This window comes from Suillus discolor, assembly GCF_016758755.1.
Source record: "Suillus discolor strain FC423 chromosome Unknown F5147scaffold_76, whole genome shotgun sequence".
NCBI classification, from domain to species: Eukaryota; Fungi; Basidiomycota; class Agaricomycetes; order Boletales; family Suillaceae; genus Suillus; species Suillus discolor.
The window spans coordinates 142,781-162,050 of NW_024541323.1; the positions used below are offsets into that span (position 1 = coordinate 142,781).

The 19,270-nt window shown below is 47.7% G+C and overlaps 7 protein-coding genes across 7 annotated transcripts; 2 read left to right on the forward strand and 5 right to left on the reverse strand.

The window, feature by feature from the left end:
* Positions 1 to 205: 205 nt before the first annotated feature.
* Positions 206 to 2,817, reverse strand: F5147DRAFT_718862 (kinase-like protein). Its single transcript, XM_041438731.1, has 8 exons — positions 2,588 to 2,817; positions 2,448 to 2,533; positions 2,314 to 2,397; positions 2,008 to 2,264; positions 1,588 to 1,960; positions 1,471 to 1,532; positions 1,319 to 1,419; positions 206 to 1,267 (listed from the first exon to the last, which is right to left on the reverse strand). Exons 1-8 carry the CDS (start codon positions 2,709 to 2,711, stop codon positions 273 to 275), a joined length of 2,082 nt encoding a protein of 693 aa, XP_041287746.1. The 5' UTR covers positions 2,712 to 2,817; the 3' UTR covers positions 206 to 272.
* A 56-nt stretch (positions 2,818 to 2,873) lies between these two features.
* Positions 2,874 to 3,651, forward strand: F5147DRAFT_718863 (Sm-like ribonucleoprotein). Its single transcript, XM_041438732.1, has 3 exons — positions 2,874 to 2,959; positions 3,062 to 3,138; positions 3,193 to 3,651. The coding sequence occupies exons 1-3, from the start codon at positions 2,946 to 2,948 to the stop codon at positions 3,468 to 3,470; spliced, it is 369 nt and encodes a 122-aa protein (XP_041287747.1). The 5' UTR covers positions 2,874 to 2,945; the 3' UTR covers positions 3,471 to 3,651.
* A 368-nt stretch (positions 3,652 to 4,019) lies between these two features.
* F5147DRAFT_404255 (uncharacterized protein) lies at positions 4,020 to 4,738 on the reverse strand. The gene is made up of 3 exons (XM_041429627.1): positions 4,698 to 4,738; positions 4,349 to 4,650; positions 4,020 to 4,274 (listed from the first exon to the last, which is right to left on the reverse strand). Exons 2-3 carry the CDS (start codon positions 4,512 to 4,514, stop codon positions 4,111 to 4,113), a joined length of 330 nt encoding a protein of 109 aa, XP_041287748.1. The 5' UTR covers positions 4,515 to 4,650; positions 4,698 to 4,738; the 3' UTR covers positions 4,020 to 4,110.
* A 763-nt stretch (positions 4,739 to 5,501) lies between these two features.
* F5147DRAFT_718882 (alkaline-phosphatase-like protein) lies at positions 5,502 to 8,131 on the forward strand. The gene is made up of 10 exons (XM_041438733.1): positions 5,502 to 5,933; positions 6,078 to 6,095; positions 6,140 to 6,179; positions 6,235 to 6,321; positions 6,465 to 6,518; positions 6,647 to 6,761; positions 6,915 to 6,976; positions 7,046 to 7,232; positions 7,314 to 7,630; positions 7,710 to 8,131. The coding sequence occupies exons 1-10, from the start codon at positions 5,548 to 5,550 to the stop codon at positions 7,962 to 7,964; spliced, it is 1,521 nt and encodes a 506-aa protein (XP_041287749.1). The 5' UTR covers positions 5,502 to 5,547; the 3' UTR covers positions 7,965 to 8,131.
* Positions 8,132 to 8,879: 748 nt separating this feature from the next.
* F5147DRAFT_404362 (class II aldolase/adducin domain-containing protein) lies at positions 8,880 to 10,556 on the reverse strand. Its single transcript, XM_041429628.1, has 7 exons — positions 10,150 to 10,556; positions 10,053 to 10,099; positions 9,957 to 9,995; positions 9,649 to 9,897; positions 9,502 to 9,588; positions 9,436 to 9,450; positions 8,880 to 9,378 (listed from the first exon to the last, which is right to left on the reverse strand). The coding sequence occupies exons 1-7, from the start codon at positions 10,274 to 10,276 to the stop codon at positions 9,097 to 9,099; spliced, it is 846 nt and encodes a 281-aa protein (XP_041287750.1). The 5' UTR covers positions 10,277 to 10,556; the 3' UTR covers positions 8,880 to 9,096.
* A 1,637-nt stretch (positions 10,557 to 12,193) lies between these two features.
* Positions 12,194 to 13,356, reverse strand: F5147DRAFT_584751 (class II aldolase/adducin domain-containing protein; the record flags this gene model as incomplete). Its single annotated transcript, XM_041431812.1, has 7 exons — positions 12,194 to 12,460; positions 12,515 to 12,529; positions 12,581 to 12,667; positions 12,727 to 12,975; positions 13,029 to 13,067; positions 13,124 to 13,170; positions 13,230 to 13,356. The coding sequence occupies 7 exons, from the start codon at positions 13,354 to 13,356 to the stop codon at positions 12,194 to 12,196; spliced, it is 831 nt and encodes a 276-aa protein (XP_041287751.1).
* Positions 13,357 to 15,056: 1,700 nt separating this feature from the next.
* On the reverse strand, positions 15,057 to 19,064 carry F5147DRAFT_718918 (putative aminoadipate reductase). The gene is made up of 13 exons (XM_041438734.1): positions 18,741 to 19,064; positions 18,329 to 18,689; positions 17,966 to 18,273; positions 17,692 to 17,910; positions 17,536 to 17,642; positions 17,271 to 17,486; positions 17,055 to 17,216; positions 16,838 to 17,002; positions 16,175 to 16,718; positions 15,850 to 16,128; positions 15,644 to 15,793; positions 15,337 to 15,594; positions 15,057 to 15,283 (listed from the first exon to the last, which is right to left on the reverse strand). Exons 1-13 carry the CDS (start codon positions 19,047 to 19,049, stop codon positions 15,065 to 15,067), a joined length of 3,297 nt encoding a protein of 1,098 aa, XP_041287752.1. The 5' UTR covers positions 19,050 to 19,064; the 3' UTR covers positions 15,057 to 15,064.
* Between the last annotated feature and the right edge of the window lie 206 nt (positions 19,065 to 19,270).

Genomic DNA, 19,270 nt, shown 5'->3' on the forward strand with positions numbered 1-19,270 from the left:
GGATCACATCAGAACATGTGGCTGTGGTCCTGGTACAACATACACAAAGTAGTATTGTAGTATACGGTCGCACAGTTGCTCGAATTTGAAATTATGCCAGCTGTCGACGGTCGTCAACTTGACCGTGGATTTCATACACGGCAGCACGCACCAACTCCACTTTGCGAGCCGGTGATACGGATCGCTCCGATGGGGTGTCCTAGCGACGGAGTAAAAGTAGTTATTAAACAGTCAGCTTGTATAAGGTAAATGCTTTGCAAACATACCCCTTTTTAACCGATATTAGCGGAGGACTTAGGCGCCTCCACCGATAATAACATGGAGATACGGCTCAAGCGCTCTTCAATCGCTGTCAAATCAGACATCATAGCGGCGTGTCTATGTTCCAGCGATTCAAAAGTGTTATCGTCGCTTTGCAGATTACTGCTTGCCGTAAATGTAGCAGAGGGGAGGTTTAACAAACGAGTAGAATAGGATCCGGATATTGTGGGCGTCACGCTTCTTCGGCTGAGTATAGACATTGCAGAACCGGGGCGTGGACTGGGGCTGGGACTTGGTGGTCCATCCGACTCGGTTTCCTCTGCTCCCTCAGATGCCGAAGCAGCCACCACGGCTGGGAAATCATCCGAGTCATAAGTTTTGTCAGTAACAACGGGCCGAAGACAAAAGCGCAGCTCTTTTCGAACGGTGTTTGAGAAACTTCGGCTAGAGGACTGTATCAAGCGCGGCTTGCGACCACTGGCGAGGACTTTCTTCCTGGCACTCATTCCGATGCATTCCACGAGTTGCTTCATGGCTTCACGATCTGAAACAGCGCGCCGCTGAGCTGTACGCCGAATAGTGCCTGTGCGGGGAAGGGTGTGGAATGCTGATAAACTATGGGGACGAATAGGTGTTGCAAAAGCGGTGGCAGTGCTGGAAGCTTTGAGCAATTGACGAGGGCTATAGTTCCCGGAAGTGGCCTGTAAAGGTTGAGGAGTGGCCAATCTGCCTGTCTCGTATTTTCGAGATGAATTGGTTGGCAGAAGGTATGCATCCTCAGTAGGACCCCACGAAAATCCGATGAAGGCCGACTCGGCTCGTGGAGATATGTGATGAGACGTGTCCTGCAAAATTGATATTCCAAGCGAAGTGTTCGGGGAAGAATGAAATAAAGCAGAAAACGCAAACGGCTGTGAATTTTCTTCATCCGTGGGATCAGGGGGTTCGGGTACTGCTGATGCAGAATATGTGAATTGCGGCACATGGATATCAGACGGTGCAAGGCCTACGCAAGAAAGAATGGATATAAGAAGAACTATTGATACTCAAGACTCACGCGAATCTACACAAGACCAGTCGGTGTTTCCGAAAAACTGGTGCTCTGTTATTTCCAGCACGCTACATCTCCCGAGACGATGGTGCCGATCAGTGAGAAATCTGTATCCACGTGGTTTGAATGATAGTAGCATGAATAGTTTCACAACAGACCTGCGAAGTAACTCCTGTAGTTGTTTAGAAACGGGAATCGCTGCATTGAAGCGCAAGCTTGTCTGTCCAAATGAAGGGTCAAAGTAGGTACTAGCGAGCTTAGTAATACTGCAGTACCTGATAGTCCAAAATCCTCAGATAAGTAGTTCGGATGTCTTTAGCGAAGAAAGGGGCCACTCCATAAGCCAATTCATACAACATTGCGCCGAGGCTCCACCAATCGACTTCAGAGCCATATGAACCAACTTCTTCGGAGAATGAAGGAGAAACATTGTCGTCCGACAACTCCAACGCAAGGAGGGCATCTTCGTGTGCTTGCAGAACCTCAGGAGAAATGTAATCACAAGTACCACAAGGAACAAGGGTATATTGTTTCGGGACCGACTGGCTCCCGTCAGGCTCTGGAGGTGAAAGTGGCGCAGCAGACCCGAAATCTATTAGAAGCATGTGATTTCTTGCTGTGAGAACGAAGTTCTGTGGTTTGATATCACTGCATTGCGTTTATATGAGTACGCAATGCTAGAGGGTGGTTCTCACCGATGTACAAAACCCTGGGAATGACACCAGTTGATGGCGCAGACTGCTTGAGGAGCCCACCAAAGTAAGTCTGCCTCAGGAACTCTACCTTCAGGGTTCGACTCAAGCACGTCCCATAATGTACCTCCTTCGGCATAATCCATGACAATATTGAGATGAGTGGAGGTTTGGAATGCACAAAATAAGTGCGGAGCCCACGCAGAGCGCTCACGTTTTGCACGTAAAAGAATGTCCCTTTCCAACTGTGGAGAACATTGCTGCAGAATTTTTCAGCATGAAAAGTCGCCGATAACAAAAAAGTGCTACTTCACGAGTCCGCTGGGCAAAATGTTTCTCAATAGATTTGCGAACATATACGCGACCATTTAGATGGCACGTCACGACGTCAATCTGAACAGACAAATCAGCGTATACGTAACATATGTTCTTTACGGACCTACCGTCCCGAATTGGCCTTGGTCCAGTGTGCCCAGGACGACAAGATCTCCGTCTGAGAAACGGAGAGATTCTATCTCTGCAGTTCTCGCTATTTCAGCGGAGGTTGTGAGTAAAAGACCGCCAGAATGCATCTGGCTCTTACCAGTCCTTCCTATGATCCGCTGACCATGCAAAATGCGATCCAAGGCAAGGCCTTCTTCATCATCATCCGAGCTATTGAGTAATGAACCCAACAATGTTTTCCGTTTTGTCCAGGGTAGAGACATGCATTAGGTCAAAAATGAAAAAGATGACGTTTCTGGCTCCTATAGCTACAGAGTGAAGGAGATGATTACAGGAAGCTACAGACTAGTCGTTATCTAAGTCTAAAGGTTGTGTTGAGTGTGTTGCTAGACAATCAATAATATTTTGGGCTCGGCTTTTTGCGTGATGAACGTTAACTCGTCCACAACATCAACAACAACGTCCATATTACTGACAACTGGCAACCATATTTTACCATGAAGCTTGCAAGGTGAATATTACGCTTGTTTCTATGATATTAGACTAACCCCGAAAGTTTTCTCTATTCGAGCATTGCAAGGTTCGGGCGCTGACCCCAAGTTGTTTTCATCAGATTCTTGATGAAACTCAACAATGAGACGGTGACTATCGAGCTCAAGAATGGGTCACTAGTCCATGGAACAATCACCGGTTCGTCTAATCGGCTCGTTTACTCAAGCCTTACAACCCTCAAATTATTCGCAGGTGTCGACATGCAGATGAATACCCACCTCAAAACTGTCAAAATGACAGCCCGTAATCGGGACCCGACATCCCTAGACTCCCTATCTATTCGTGGCAACAACGTCCGGTATTTTGTGCTCCCTGATGCACTTCCTCTAGATACCCTCTTAGTGGATGATGCGCCGAAGCCGAAAGGTAGGAAGAAGGACGAGGGGCGCGAAAGGGGAAGGGGACGAGCTCGAGGGATGGACCGTGGGCGTGGTAGGGGAAGAGAACGAGGAAGAGGAAGAGGTTTCTGATGGTATGGTCAAATACCATTATCATCGGAGGATGAAGAGCTCGCATAGGATGCACCACTCAGCGGATATAAATCCCTCTATGTAAATCTAAATGCTCCAACATCTGGTCCTTCTGAAAAGTGGGCGCTGCATTTAGTAAGACAGCCGTGTATTGAGGTGAACATTTGGGAGCATAAACGGCATTATCAAACAATGTGTTTTCCCAAGGGACCTTGTTGGCGTTCAGAGTCAGAGTCATTCACCCAAGCCATCAGTGTTGTAGTGGTGACAAAGGTTTTTGCTTCGAATCCCCTCTGTCGACATCTCGCTCGGGGAAGAGCACAACATACCTTTTCCAGGAATTCAACATGTGTCAGTCCTTACTCAAGAATCTACGGAGCCTGCTAGAGACTTGGAGGGATACTAGCACATGTGGGTCAGATCCGCAGGATTCAGCGTTCCGTCCTTATATATGTTAGACTAGTTATATGCTGGGTTGTATGCGCAAACTAAAATCAAACCACACCACGTCTGCAACGAGCTTGTCATATCACAAGACTCCGGTTGGAGCTGAGTAAAACACAGCCAACAAAAAAGCTCGTGAAGGTAGAAAATAACAAGGGATTTGACCAAGAGTTTCGCACCTAAACCTGCAGCTACTCTATCGTGCCCACACCTTCCCCTGATAATCTAGTAAAATTGGCACAAAGTTCCAGAGGCTGAAGTTGGGCCAATAGGTATTTACCATGTGGACTGCATGTTTTCGCAGTACTGTGGGAGATACAAATGGGTTTGGTGAGGACAATACTTCGGATGTGTATATGACTGCCATGTTCGCCAACAAAAGAATATCTGCTTTGAAATGGGAGATGGAAGACAGGGAAGGAACAGAGACACACCTGCCACTGCAGAAAACCGCTCAATCGCTTCACGCCACTCGTGCGAATGAAAATGTCGAGCGGCGGACTGCTCCAAAGCGAAGTAATAAGGTTTTTCTCGATAATCTGTTCTGTGCTCAATCTGCGTGTATTGGTTGGCATAAAACATGACGGAGAAGTCGCACATTGAAACAACGGTCAAGGAAAGATCTGTGCTCACAAAGAACCAAAGTTCTCTCTATCAAGGGCCTGCTACACGACGGATTGTACATGTCATCCCATGCCACGAGGCGTGTGGTGCGCAGACATTTTATAAAGTTGCTCTGTTGGAGTGTGTTCAGGATGGAAGGCGAGGGTAGAAATAACATACTTGTTATTCTGGCGCGTCATTTCCCTCTGCTTTATCAATTGCAACTTGAACATGCACAGGTAGCAGCTCACGATGGCTAACGGACAGACCTAAGAGAGCACTGAAGAGTAATTGCAGGCAATCCCATCAGGCGAGTGAGCACTTTAAACGCAATGTATTTCAAATAAGATCTCACCGATCCTGTGCAGTCTTTACGAGCCTCTCTTCTGCTAGTGCAGACCTCGTCGGGTGGACCTGGTCTATTGAAGTTTTCGATCGCAAAGGCGTGGACCATGACACAGCGTGTGCCAAAACCTATACATACATCTAATATTTGTAGTCCATGTCAGGAGATCTCCACGACTGAAACAGAATCAAGGGATGTACCTGCGTAAGTGTATGGAACCCGTCTGAATGATCCTCGACTGCGCGGCAGCCAGGTGCAAAGGGGCGATTTCGAAGGCCACACGTGACGTGAAATAGTGCGCACAGAAAGAACAATGGAGGGGTAGAATCATGAGTTGGGCCGTGATAACTTGAAAGGCGAGTAAGGAGAACGTTTGTCCTGTCTGTCCAGCCAAGGATCCCGGGTAGACTGGTAACCAGGCCCCTCATAAATAGAGGGGCTGGTCACCAGTCTAAGGAAGTGCTACCAGAGGTCTTCTCTGAGTTACATTCCACCACAACTCTCATGCAAGCCAAGGCGGCTGGTGGCAACACTAGTAGAGCGAACGTGGCTGCACAGTGCAGAAGGTAATAAATGAGCACAGCCACATACATTCAATTTCGGCGTCACGGGCCCACGGCCACTGTCAGTTGTTTCAGTTCCCTCTCGACTTTCTCTAGATCTTCGTCGTCGTCGTCTTACGCGATGACAAGCACACACAATTTTCATACATCAACCACGCCTGACAAGCGACACGTTTTACTTTTGAATGTTGACGACATAGACGCTGTCCAACCTGATGTCAAGGAGCAACCTACTCACCCTGCCCACCCTGCCCACTCACACAAACGCTTGCGTTTTGCTGAATTCAGTGTCCTCCTCTCGCTTATTATCACTACTACCATATTTGAATTCTGGCCCCGTACTCGACACGACACGAGTACTGGAAGGGATTCATTGTACTCAAATGGAACACACGAGTTCAAGAAGACTGTGCTTATGGTTTCGATCGATGGTCTTCGTGCGGATTATTTAGATCGTGGACTCACGCCGCATTTGTTAGATATCAGCCGGGAAGGTGTGAGGGCAAAGTACATGCAACCTGTTTTCCCCGTGCGTATTCCCTTTCAGTCATTTGCTCTAGTCCTAAACATTTCCCTCTCTGCAGACTCTGACGTTCCCGTGAGTCATAATTTGTTAAAATAATTGATACATCCGAATGGGGTTTGTTCCAGAAATCACTGGTCACTGATGTAAATATCACTCGTACATTGCTCGACATGAGCTCATAATCTAGGACTGGCCTCTACGCCGAGTCACACGGCATCATTGCGAACGTTCGTTCTTCATCACTTTCTTCAACTGTCTGGCATTCTCACATCGGCTATGTAGAACTTTTGGGATCCCGTTTTCCGAGACACATTCCATTTCGATCGTGTTGAATCCGCGCAGAACCCGAGCTGGTGGCTCGGCGAACCTGTCAGTACTCGCTGGTTTTTTTGTATGCGTGCCTAATGCGCCTCTTTTCACTTCTTGTTACTTTACACGTTCATCTGGTCATCTGACTGACACATATATCGGTCTCTCTATCCTCTGCACTTGTTATCCTTCGTACAACTTAGATGTGGGAAACCGCAGAACGTGCAGGTATCATCACCGCAAACCTCATGTGGTCAGTTTTTTTTTCTGATCATAATTTGCTCTTTATTCATTTGACCAGGCCTGGTCCTTGGTCTACATCCTCGGGTGTGAACTCCACATATTTTCTACCTTGGGAAGTAAGAGTTGGTCTTAAACTCGCAAGGAATGTAGTGTGATTAACACAGGAGCGCAGGATAACTACGCTCTCGAGAAGAAACTTTCCAATCTCCTAGAATGGATTGACCTCCCGCTGGAAGAGCGGCCGCAGCTTATTCTTGGTGTGTTCTTGTATCTGATTCTTCCTCTGCTTCTAGACGAAATGTCTGTAAACTTCTTTTGCTCTAATCAGGGCGGGTGTTATTTCTTCTGCTTGTCGTTTCGTCCTCTTTAATTTCACGATTTTCCTTTGTGGCACTGACGTTGTTTCATAGGGTACGAACCGTCGCTAGACCATGCTGGACATACAACAGGGCCGATGTCTAAGGCCGTTAATGTAAGCATTGTATTAATTCCACTGGTTGGTGTGCCTAACTTTGTTTTTCGAACTTGCTACTTACTACAGATGAGTCTTGCAGCTATCGATCTTTTCGCTCGGAACCTAACCCAAGCACTAGGCGAGCGCAACCTCACGCATATCGTTGATATCATCTTCGTCAGTGACCATGGGATGGCGGACATGAGCCACCCAACTTGGATATATGTTGACGAGATTGTTGGTGAGCTATGGAAAGGTGTTACCAAGATGGATGGTAAGTGATTTCAGTGTATAGTCTGCTACTTATCGGAATGTTCTAGACTGAGTGGCGGATTGCTTACCCTTCGCTATTCAGGTTGGCCATCTATGGGCTTACGCTTCGCTCCTGGCACGAACGTGACTGATGCCCTTGAGCGTCTGTGCGAGTACACACTTATCCACCCGGATCAGTTCGATGTGTTTACCACCGAGAGCTTCCCTACCGACTCTGGCACCTCCTTGGTAGACCTCAACGCATTCAACTACGGTAAGATGTCTGGATGCACAGTGGAGCCTGTGCCCGAACGATACCATTTCTCTCATAATTACCGCATCGCCCCTATGTGGATTGTACCACGCATAGGCTACGCACTGACTGACCGCATGGGTGGCGAAGGCGGAGTGCCAACTGGAGTGAGTTTACTTTAACGTATCTCATGTCGCTTGATTTCTGTACTGCAGGCCATCGAGCTAACGCATTGCGCCTTCCTAGAACCACGGCTACGACAACGAGGACCCGTTGATGCGTGCCATATTTGTCGCACACGGGCCTTTCTCGCGGGGCGCCAAGGCTTCTGTGGTCGCACGAGGAGAGGGCAATGGCACAGAAGAGTACGTGATGCCAGAGTTCCAGAATGTCGAGATTTACAACCTCGTGATGCGACTGCTGAGCCTCGACGCTACGGATATAGCTACAACCAACGGAACCGCTGGATTCTGGGATATGTTTGTCTTGCCAGACGTTTGAACTTCGTACATATTTGAAGTGGAACTGCGTCAGATGCTTCGAGAGTTATCATTACCCATCACCTTCCTGGACGTGCTACATACATATACATCATCTTACTACGCGCCATATGTATCTGACACACGTCCTCAATGTCGGACAACTAAATTTCGTTATTCTCACTGCTACGAGATCAGACAAAGTCTTCGACTGCGCACTGACTACGTGTTGTGGAGTACCAGAAGTCCTGTCTGGATATTATATAATCACGTTATGATTGAACGCATAGCCGAAAGACTCATATCATCTGCTACAACATATTCAATGTTCTCGGTACAGTACAAAACATATTCAACGAAGATATCATCAACTCGAGGACACTCCGGATCTTGCATCCAAGTCATCTGATTTGCTGTTCCACTTTGCGCCGCGATTTGTATGACACCGACAATCGTTACTCTTGCTTGTGGGATGCTAGGGTTGACTCTCCGGACGTTCGCGATGAGCATGGTGTCCTTCTCGATGTGGGCGAGTACAGGACGAAATTCCAAGATGGTGATGTCGTAGAGGTTGAAGTCATCTTAAAACTGCATGTTTGTTCGATTTATTTCCTCCAGCTTTCTCTGACAGTTCTTACCAGGCCACCGAAATATGCACTGTCCAACAGTCACGACGCCAATGGGTCCCGCATATATCAACTTATCTTGCGGCGTATGCAGTTGCTGCCATGTGCAGCCTACACGAAGAAAGCTCTCCATGATCCAAAAAGCAAAAGGAAGGCTACTGATGAGCTCGGAGGTCAGTCACCTGCTAAGAACTCGAAGATGTCGACCGAGAGCCATAACATATTTGATATGGAGCTGGAAGCTGATAATGATTAGCCTAACTCGAATACTGTTGTGAAATTTGTAGTGCTGCATCTGATTTGCGAAGTGTCTAATTGCTGTACATACTCGATTGTTTGTTGTATATCGATAAACTGTTTGCTACCAATCCATCGTCATTTCTTGAACTCCGAAGTTGAACTCGGGGACTGGCGCTTCCCAGCGCCGCTACGATATAGGACCAAAGAACCGCTCAATTTGAGTCATGTTCAGGTGAATGACCATGAACTTCACCGGTTTTCCCACGAATTGCGGTGAACAACCGTGACCTACGCGGTTTCCTTGGGTGCAGGTACATACTCGAATCTCTTTCCTCCTTCTTCGTGCTCCAAAAGGTCGAACTCGGGCGACCCGGCAAAGTTGCCCCACAACTCAGATCCAAGGTATTCGTATGTCTGGGCCGCACTTGCTGGGTCAATAAGACGCGTTTTCATTCCACGAGCAGCGGCGGCCTGGTCCGCCATTATTTGAGCCCGGCAGCACTTTTCCAAAGAGATGAAAAAGTAAAGGGAAGATTCAATCGACTCGGTGGCAACGAGGATCCCGTGGTTCTACACGATGGAGCATAATAAGCAGGTGAGAACGTTTGACTGAGCTCTTAGAGATACCTGGAGGATAACAGCCTAGTAGAATCTTGTGAGCATCGACACATGTAAATCAACGCATCTGCAAACCTTTTTCGAACCAAGAGCATTCGCTATGGCCACACCTTCCTCGGGTTCATCGACGATGCCATTGAATTCGTCATACAAAGCATGATCCTATAGGTTCATTTTCGTTGAATGGGATATCTCTTCAAAAACGGATGAATGCGAGATTACCTTATAAAATGCACAGCTGTCCTGAGTAAGGGGATCAAGGGGTATCCCAAGAGTGCCGAATGCCCCAGCATACGTAGTATGCGAATGCGCAATGCAGACAACATCCGGGCGAGCTTGATGAATCGCTGAATGGATCAGGAACGCCACCCCGTTGAGCCACCGGGAAGGTCCAGATTCATTTTCCTGTATCTTCCCTGCTTGGTCCACGAGAATGAGGTCCTCAGGCTGCATGAACTTGAAATGAACACCCTGTGGCCCAGTAACTGGTGAGTAACATGATTTCACTATTTTGACAGGATATCAATCACCCAGGGGTTGAACCAGTAACAGTCTTTTCTGATCGGGTCCTTTTGACGAAGTGATTAGAAATGTCACGCGCAGCATCATATGAGCGTTACTCTTACCTGGACAGTAATATGTCCAGCGACCCCTTCATCGAAACCGTACTTTCCTGCTTTGGCATGAATACGACGAGCGCTTCTTGTTACAAATAGAGCTCACCAAAGATACGATATGCTTGAGCCAAGCGGAATTTCAGGAACGCTCGATGTTCGAGTGGGTCAGAAAACGTGGGAGGAACCGGTACGGTTTTTTTCCAAAGTTCAAACTTGCTCAATGGTGCAGCCATAGTAGTAGATGTGCGATTTGAAACGGAGGAGTTCTAGTACTTATACTGACCCTGCCAACGAGCGCTTACAGGCTTCTCCGTCGTCGTTCTCACAAAATATCCGACTTGCTCAGGACAAAGCAAATACTAGTCAGCACTAGGCTCGTAATCACGGCCCAGCTGTGATCACAAGCTAGCTTATCGCACTTAAGACATGCAACGTGATCTCCTCGGGCTGTCGGCGGACCAGATAGAAGAAAGTTAGTCAACTCGTCTCTTCTGCATGACACTTCTATCTGACATTATCATCAGAGAACTAGTAAACCGATGAGAAAGTTGTTTAAAAGTCATAGCCAAAGTAGAGCATCGCCACAATCTTCGTACATCTGCTGACTGCTTTCACATGGGAATATTTCGGCTTACCAAGGAATAGACGAATGTACAAGCACATCAGTAAACCAGAAATGTCCCACAGACCTGACTTAGAGTCCCACAGCTGCGACAGCTCATCCAGCCGCGCAGTTATCTCACAGTCTTGGCACCGCCCTAATAGAAGCCTCGCCGGAGGTACATTCCCGACTCTATTTTTGTCTTTCCAAGCTTCTGACTTCCATCACCTTCATCAGCTTCGACTCGGATGGCCAGCGCTATTATGTCCTGTGTTTCGCGAGCTCGACATACTTACCATGGACATCGTACTCTACTCTAAGTCAAGGAGGCACTCAGAAAGGCTTAATGTAACAGTGTATAGTGCGTTAAGCACAATATTTTGTCACTAACATTCCTGTAGTCTCTCAATCGAAAATTAACTTGAAGCAACGTTTACGGTTAGGGTTATGATTATGTAAGGTGCTTATTGTCATCAATCAACTGTACAGTTTTTTCGAAAGCGTTCCCATGCATCGTGCCTGGGGCCCGCGGGGATTTGGATCCTACTTCGTGTGAAAAATTGACGTCATGGTCCTTTCAGCACAGTCGGCATTCAAGACTCGTTGGCCGGACGAAAATCGGGCAGCGCCGGCCAAGACGAGTTATGTCGGGGAGTACACGAAAACACTAAACAAAAAAAAGTGTCAGGTAACACCAAGTGCCAAACCGGTGAGACTCGGATATTAGTCGATATTGTAAGCCCGATGCTTCTTTCCTCTGCATAAACCACGCAGAACTTGAGCTTCTCGATATCGATGTGGCCGGCCGCGCTGTTCCTAGTAGAGGGTTGATGGTCCCGACGTTATCTGGACGGAGGGGCGGTATCATGGTGCTTGGCATTGAAGTTCCAGACCCAGAAGGTGCCAGCGACGGTGAAGGTGTATGAGTTGCCTGAAAGAACATATTCCGTAGACCTCGCATGCGCACCCGCACTAGCATTCGTTGGTGTCGGAAGAAAGTTGCCTTGAGCTACGATCCAAAAGTCCGTGCTGTAGATAATCATATCATAGTATCGGTGCATTCGTAAGGTAACGCAGAGTGCTAAGTGTGGGGAGATGAGCGTCCTCATCGCACCTGATCATACATACATACAAACTCGAGACATCATGCAGTTGCCTAGGTATATCCAACTGACAAGACTTGGCTCCAGGGCTCACGTTTGTTGAGTATCTGGCACGAGTCCTCAATATCTGACAGTGTTAGACAACTAAATTCCTTCATTCTCACTACTACGAGATCAGAGAAAGTCTTCGACTGCATGACTACATCATTGTATACCTTCAACCTAACTGGATTCATGGACAGAGCGCAAACATTCGCGCACTTAGCCAAGTAGAGGTAAGGGCTACACCATCTTTCCTTGCATCTGTTATAAGCAAGGTAGGCTGGAGCGTCAAATTTCGCTCACTGTGAATACCTATGCCGTGTTTTAGAGAATCAAAGATTAGCAGAGATATTTCTGGACGCTTCAGGACTTCATATTGGTAAATAGGTGAGCTAGACGGTCTCCTAGGGTGTAGGAACATACTCGAATCTCTTTCCTTCCTCGTGCTCCAAGAGCTGAAACTCGGGAATCCCATTAAACCAGCCCCCCATCTCAGATCCAAGGCGTTCGCATGTCTGGGTCGCACTTGCTGGGTCAATAAGACGCGGTTTCAGTCCACGAGCAGCGGCGGCCTGGTCCACTACCATTTGGACCTTGCAGCACTTTTCCAACGAGATGAAAAAGAAAACGGTAGATTCAATCGACTTGGTGGCAACGAGAATCCCGTGGTTCTGCACAATGGAGCATGATAAGGTGAGAACGTTTGACTGAGCTCTTAGAGATACCTGGAGGATAACAGCCTAGTAGAATCTTGTGAGCATCGACACATGTAAATCAACGCATCTGCAAACCTTTTTCGAACCCAGAGCATTGGCTATAGCCAGACCTTCCTCGGGGTCATCGACGATGCCGCGAAATTCGCTATACAGAGCATGATCCTATAGATTCATTTCATTAAACGGTATATCTCTTTAAGAATGGATGGATGTGATATTACCTCATAAAACGCACAGCTGTCCTGAGTAAGGGGATCAAGGGGTATCCCAAGAGCGCTAAACGCCTTAGCATACGTAGTGTGCGAATGCGCAGCGCAGATAGCATCCGGACGAGCTTCATGAACCGCTGAATGGATCATGTACGCGGCCCGATTGAGGAACCGGGAAGGTCCAGATTCATTTTCTTGTATCTTCCCTCCGTGGTCTACTAGAAGGAGATCCTCAGGCTGTATGAGCTTGAAGTGAACGCCCTGTCGCAATTTGGTGAATTGTGATCTATATATTGGACACGATAATTAATCACCCAGGGGTTGACCCAGTAACAATCTGGTCTGATCGGGTCCTTTCGATAAAAGCAATTAGGACTGGCACGCACACTGATATAAGCGTCACTCTTACCCGGACAGTGATATGTCCAGCGACGCCTTCATCATAACCGTACTTTCCTGAATTGACATGATAACGATGGGTACTTCTCGTTCCGATTAAAATAAGTGAAGCTCACCAAAGATACGATATGCTTGAGCCAAGCGGAATTTCAGGAACGCCCGATGTTCGAGCGGGTCAGAAAACGTGGGAGCAATCGGTCTGCTACTTTTCCAAAGTTCAAACTTGCTCAATGGTGCGGCCATAGTAGTAGATGTGGGATTTCAAACGGAGTTCTTGTACTTATATTTGACCCTGCCAGCAAGCGCTGGAGCCTGACAAGCTTCATCATCGTCATCATCATCACGAAAGATCCGACTTGCCCCAGATGAAACAAATACTAGTACGGCACTAGGCCCGTGACTAGCCTATTAGGTATTGAACACCAAGACTATAAAAGAGCCATCGTAACGCCCAATGTAACGGGAAGGACTGCAAGGGAACCAAGGCCAGACTTCTATGGCGGGAGGCTACGGCGTTCTCCATCGAGGACAGACTACGACACACGCGGGGAGGACTACCAACTACGAGCCAGGACTCCTGCTCCTGCGCCAGGACCCCTGCCACTCCAGACTCGATATGTCCAGCCAGAGCGCCCCGTTCCACCAACAACGCAGGCCACAGAATACACAATAGGCTCTGTGACAGTCACTTACAATAACAGCGCGACTCGGATATTATATCAGATGAGTCAGATCCCAGAAAATTCAAAGTACAACTTCGTGCCAATATACTAGTACATGATATTACACCTCATTGGTAGATATTGCAGACTCACTGCATGAATTCCCCATCTACTGGCGTCAGATAAAATCCGTCCTTCCATCATTCATTACTACATGTAATCTACCATCCAGAGGCATTTTGCCAGACATGAACTGAAAAACACTCGACGGCTGCAGCCATGCACACTGCAGAATGGTAAATTTAATCTTATCTTCAAAATATAGGATTGCAAATTTGTATCGACGTACATCAACGTTCTTCGTTTTATATTTATTCCATCGATGTCGTTTGATTTATATCAACCTCTATTTTGCTTGTTTTCACTGGGAAGCTTGGGCCGCCGGTTTAGGCTTTCAAATTGAAGCCCAGGCGGGCATGCGGTGACCTGTTCGGCTTATAAATTAGGCCCGGCTTCGGCTGGCCCGGGGCTTGAAGCTTGAAGCCGGGCCGGAACACCACTAACTTTGGACTCGTCAAAAAACTATGGTTGAACGATCCCCTTCTGGTCACGGTGTAGTCTCACTGTCGAACTGGATTGAGCGAGGGACGTTGCCAAAAAACACCAAACGAAAGTGAAAAAAGCAAGCGAGAACGAGCGCGTACCAGTTTCACCACATCTCCGCTGTCAAGGCTGTGTCTTGTTCTGCTCGTTTCACTTTCTGGCTTCATGCTCTCGTTCCACCCGCCGCCGCTGCATCATGCCCTCATGTCATTCGTCATTCGCTTGCTGCATTATTCATACCTGCTTATTGTATTGGGTTCTCGCCTCGCTCGCTCGCTACACTTGCTCGACGGCCTGCCCTCGCTTTCTAATGTTTGTGTGCATAGTCCTGATCTCCCATCAATTTCCTGCTGACCTCTGTCTCGTAGAGTCGCAGGTTGAGAAGTAAAATCTTAATGGCATACTACCATTTAGTCCCTGCGGTACTCTGCACTACTGTACGTGCATGCCATCATGATTCATCACCGTGTTTTTTTTCCGAAATATATCTTCAAGTTTGCGTTTACACTGGATGTATCCTAGTTTTGGGTTACTAGTCCTATTTCGATATACTATTCTGGCTGCATGGCCTCGGACTGTCATGAAATGAAATCGTGGTTAATAACAGAGTTCAATAGACCGAGATGTCATTTTCTAGCATAATCACCTCAGACCTCGCGTCACAATCTCAAGACTTACTCATATGTTCATTGAAACATCCCCATTGCCTCCCAATAATCCACCCACTGTGCCGCATCTGCCGAAGACAGCGACTTCAGTTCCTTCATCGTTGGACTGACGCATTCGGCTACGGCAGTGGTGAATAAAGTCATGCCACCCGCTTCGGAGCCCATCTCTCCGGATGCCCTAATCGCGATGTCTGATTGAGTCATGGAACGCATGAAGTTGAGAAGCTTGATGGCAGGCTGTAATCGAAGAATAGATTGGAAACGTTCGGGCCAGCTATCGAGACACGTACTATGCGTTCCATGCTCTCTTCGCCCAAGTCCTTGGCACTCGATTCGAGCTTTTCGAGCCACTCTGAGAATGGCACAAGAGGTAGCGGGGAACTTGTTACTTTACGCTCAACCAGGGCGTCCGCAATGGGCTGCATCAACGTCTTCCATGCAGTCGGTCTCGGATGCACCAGATTCACCGCGATGGGAGGTTCTTCTTCCGCGAAAGCTACATCAAGAATAGCATTTGATACGGCGTGGGGAGGGATCCAAGACACAAACTAAAACGCACATGTCACGAATCGATACCTTCGATAGTGATGGACTTACTCCTTTAGCTTCCGGAAGTGCGCCTAGACTAACACTTGATTTGACGATGATCGGTAGCCAGTTTGTCGTAGACCAAGCTCCTCGTGGGGGTCCTCCTGATATTTGTCCAACTCTGAATGATGATGCCGGTAACTTGCTGTTGACGAGAACCTTGATGGAAACAGTATTCGTAGAATCCACGCCCCCCAAAGTAGCTTGTGACTTACCCTTTCCGAAACATATTTGCTCGCGCCATAGCCAAGACCTACTGCGACCCCTGCGTCGTATTCCACTTCTTCAGGGAGTGGTCCTTTCGCTTTATCCCAACTTTGAGCAGACGAGATGGAAGATGCGAACATGAAACGCGGCTGTGGATGACGCGGGGAAGATAATGCCAAGTCTATGAGATTCCGCATTCCCCGCACATGAGTTTCGAATGACGAGAGCGCCAGGTTAAAATCGAGTCGCCAAGCGTTGTGAATGATGACAGTGACAGACGTGCAGATCTACGCTATCTTTAGTCAATTCAGTGACACTGGAAATGACACAAACCTTCTGGTATAACTCCTTATCCAGACCTAGGTGGTCATCGAATGTATCAGTTTCTACATACACTAGTTTGTCGGATTGAAGCACGGTATAATCTAAACCGCGATCTTTGAACGAGTTTTCCTGTCGTTGTTGTATGGATGCCCCCTTTGACGGGCGATTGAAGGCATATACCACAGACACGTCCTCACGCTGGAGTAGATCTGCAAGCAGGTATGAGCCAAGACCACCCGTAGACCCAGTCAGGGCAACCACATGATCGCTTTGGCTGCACCCATTGACTAGAGTGGTGTTGGTGTTTGTGACAGAGTTCCCTAATCCGACTGAATACCTCTCGATCATGTTCTCGATATCAGCCTTGACGTCGACGGTATTTGTACCATTCCGCCGCAATACTGCATTAATGACGCTTCTCGCGAGCCGGCAAATCGAAGGACTTGAAAATATGATGTTCTGGTCAATCCGCGATGCTGATTCCTGAAGGTCACGATCTGAAGACGAGCGGAGAGAGCTGATAATGCGGTTTTTGAGAAATGTCGCAGAGAGACTAGATGTACGGAGTAAGCAGAGCACTACCATCATAGGGCTTCGCCCCAAAGGACAATAACCAAGGATTCAAAAAAAAAAAAAAAAGCAGAGCACTAGCCTTTGTCAGTCTCGACCCACCTGTCAAAGCCTTGAGTAAAAAGGTCCGCATCAGGATCAACTTCCTTGTCGGCGTTCGCAGCGGCAGCGTGGATCTTGAGCCATCCCTCAACATCTTCCACAGTCCAGCTTGTAGGCAAAGGTACATCGATACCTGCTCTAGTGCTGCCCCCCACCTTTTCATATCTATCGCCCATGAATTCTAGTTAACAGAGCGACAAATGGGTGCTATGCTCACAGGGCATTAATCTCCTCCTCATACAGCTTGACGGTTGCTTTCTTGATGACGGTCCCTTTTGCAGCTCGAAGCATGGGCTTCTCACTGTGTGTCACAATAATCATTTCTTTGAAGATCCTACTGAAGGCAGGAGCCTCCTTATTCGCTTCCTCTATGTCCGGCCTTCAAGAACTTCTTCAGACATAACAGTAGCATGCGATCTTTCAGGGGACTTACCACACGCGGTTCCTAAACTCAGCAAGTTGCTTTTCGTCATCAACGTCAATTTCACACCCTGCTCGTGGCTCTATGAGGATCCCAACTTGATTGCGTCCACGGCCAAAGATGACGGCACCGGTTACAGAGGGGTTGGCACAAATGATATTTTCCATGGGAGCCGGTACTGTCTTCTCCCCGGACGAGAGTATCAAAACGTCGTCAATCCTTCCTACGCTGCAAGGAAAATGTCAGAGAACATGAATAACGCAAATTTCAGTCGTACATCTTCCACAAACCCTCTACGGTGGGATGCTTGATAAATACATCTGAAGTAGCATAACCCTTGACGTCCGGAAGATTCTCTACTGATACTTGATGCATCGGGGTTGTCTGCAAAAAAGTGTTTGACGCGTGTTCAAAGATCGACTCGGAGACGCACCAAAACTTGACATTCATATGTACCATCGTCCTGTAGAGCCCATCTGATCTTGGAATTGGGTCCGAATCGCACCCAGTCCCAAAACTTTTGATCGACCAAATTTCGGATAAAATGAGTGCTGGAACCAAATTCTGTAGCACCGTAGCCACAAGAAAGCTTGACCCCTGCATTCACCAGGATATTTCCTATCTTAGGTGCGAGAGGACCGCCACCATAGAACTGCATTGGCATCAACACCAGTCATTCCCTGTCACAGCATCGATAACAAACTTACAACATATTCGAGGGTCTTCAGAACATCGACAGCACTCGGTGAAAACGCCCACTGTTCCAGAAAGGCAGGCACAACTGGCAAAATGTTCGATTTCGTCTTGAGTATAGAGCCCAGGATGTTTTGCGAGTTGGGTACTACAGGAGTCGCCAAGGGATCGAGCAAGGATGTAGGCGGGTAAATAGACACACTGCTCAGGGCGGCGATAGGGGAGAGCAGCTGAAAATATACACCAAAGATATGAAATGATGGTAAAGACGCAGCACCGAGGCGAATAGGAGTGGGAAGGTTAGTGAGGTCGAAGATAGATGCTAACAGTACTCTATCTCAGCATTGTTCGCTGTGAGGATCATTTTACTGACTCACGCGATAGGCACCAGTGGATGGCAGTCAAGTTACTTATTGGAATGGGTTTTGGGAAGCCAGTGCTGCCAGAGGAGTGCAGGTAGAATAATACATCGTTCTCAGACGACGGCGGACCTAGGGAAGAGTACGGGACAATAGCCTCGTTGGGAGTACCACTAACGAGTGATGGGTACAGGTGTTTCAGCGCCGGAATTTCGTCAATCTGCAGCTGGCTCGTTTGAGTGGCAGACACAAGACCCGCTTCGACTCCGTCGATTAGGGAAGCGAGAGAGTGCCGAGTGGTGATCAAACGACGGCATCTTGTTTTCTGCATCATGCTCGTGACTGCCGCCGCTGAATTACGAGGGGACATAGGGAACGGCTTGAAAACAGTAATCAGAAACCCAATCATTCAGAAAATCTATGTACATACAACTAGTCCAGCGAAGATTATGCCCATGAATACTGTCTGATAAAGAAGAGTGTCTGAGTTCGCGATGAGGACGACCACTTCTTTGTCTGCGCCTGCAGAGGCTGGCCCAATTGCCTGGGCGGCCCGATGACAAGCTCGATAGAAGTCTGAGTGAGAAATATAGACCAGGTCATTGCTGTCAGGTTTGTCATAGACAAAGAAAGTGACATCCGAGTTATGTTGCGCATTAAATTCAACCAATTGAGGGAGGGACAGTGATTCATTGAGAGGAGGGTAATTGACACAACCTCGATGACATGAAGCGACCATGATTTGGATGATTGTAGACACTTGGGCTGACTGTTTATACGAGATATCAAGTGCACGAATGAGTGGTCATTTTCGAGCGGGATGAGAAAAACCTCATTGGAAATTACTGGGAAAGCCGCCTATATTCCTATCTGGATCTACAAACGGGTCTACATGACCGGGGGCGGCGTAGTTGATGTCGGATGGCGATCGAGGATGAGATAGTCTACTGTGGAGATAAC

Bases quoted from the DNA above. Each gene is read 5' to 3' on its own strand.
- F5147DRAFT_718862 (XM_041438731.1), bottom strand. From the start codon at position 2,711: ATGTCTCTACCCTGGACAAAACGGAAAACATTGTTGGGTTCATTACTC. The intron at 2,265-2,313 runs GTAGCACTTTTT...AAAATTCTGCAG, and splicing joins TTGCCCAGCGGACTCGTGAA to CAATGTTCTCCACAGTTGGA. The intron at 1,420-1,470 runs GTCTGTTGTGAA...ACGTGGATACAG, and splicing joins CTACAGGAGTTACTTCGCAG to ATTTCTCACTGATCGGCACC.
- F5147DRAFT_718863 (XM_041438732.1), top strand. The intron at 3,139-3,192 runs GTTCGTCTAATC...AATTATTCGCAG, and splicing joins AGTCCATGGAACAATCACCG to GTGTCGACATGCAGATGAAT.
- F5147DRAFT_404255 (XM_041429627.1), bottom strand. From the start codon at position 4,514: ATGTGCGACTTCTCCGTCATGTTTTATGCCAACCAATACACGCAGATT. The intron at 4,275-4,348 runs GTGTGTCTCTGT...CGAACATGGCAG, and splicing joins GCGGTTTTCTGCAGTGGCAG to TCATATACACATCCGAAGTA.
- F5147DRAFT_718882 (XM_041438733.1), top strand. From the start codon at position 5,548: ATGACAAGCACACACAATTTTCATACATCAACCACGCCTGACAAGCGA. The intron at 6,180-6,234 runs GTTCGTTCTTCA...TCGGCTATGTAG, and splicing joins CACACGGCATCATTGCGAAC to AACTTTTGGGATCCCGTTTT. The intron at 6,519-6,646 runs GTTTTTTTTTCT...TAAACTCGCAAG, and splicing joins CCGCAAACCTCATGTGGTCA to GAATGTAGTGTGATTAACAC.
- F5147DRAFT_404362 (XM_041429628.1), bottom strand. From the start codon at position 10,276: ATGGCTGCACCATTGAGCAAGTTTGAACTTTGGAAAAAAACCGTACCG. The intron at 9,996-10,052 runs GTAAGAGTAACG...CTTCGTCAAAAG, and splicing joins CTGGACATATTACTGTCCAG to GACCCGATCAGAAAAGACTG. The intron at 9,589-9,648 runs GTAATCTCGCAT...ATGAACCTATAG, and splicing joins ACAGCTGTGCATTTTATAAG to GATCATGCTTTGTATGACGA.
- F5147DRAFT_718918 (XM_041438734.1), bottom strand. From the start codon at position 19,049: ATGGTCGCTTCATGTCATCGAGGTTGTGTCAATTACCCTCCTCTCAAT. The intron at 18,274-18,328 runs GTGAGTCAGTAA...GAGTACTGTTAG, and splicing joins CATCCACTGGTGCCTATCGC to CATCTATCTTCGACCTCACT. The intron at 16,129-16,174 runs GTTTGTGTCATT...AAGATAGCGTAG, and splicing joins ATAAGGAGTTATACCAGAAG to ATCTGCACGTCTGTCACTGT.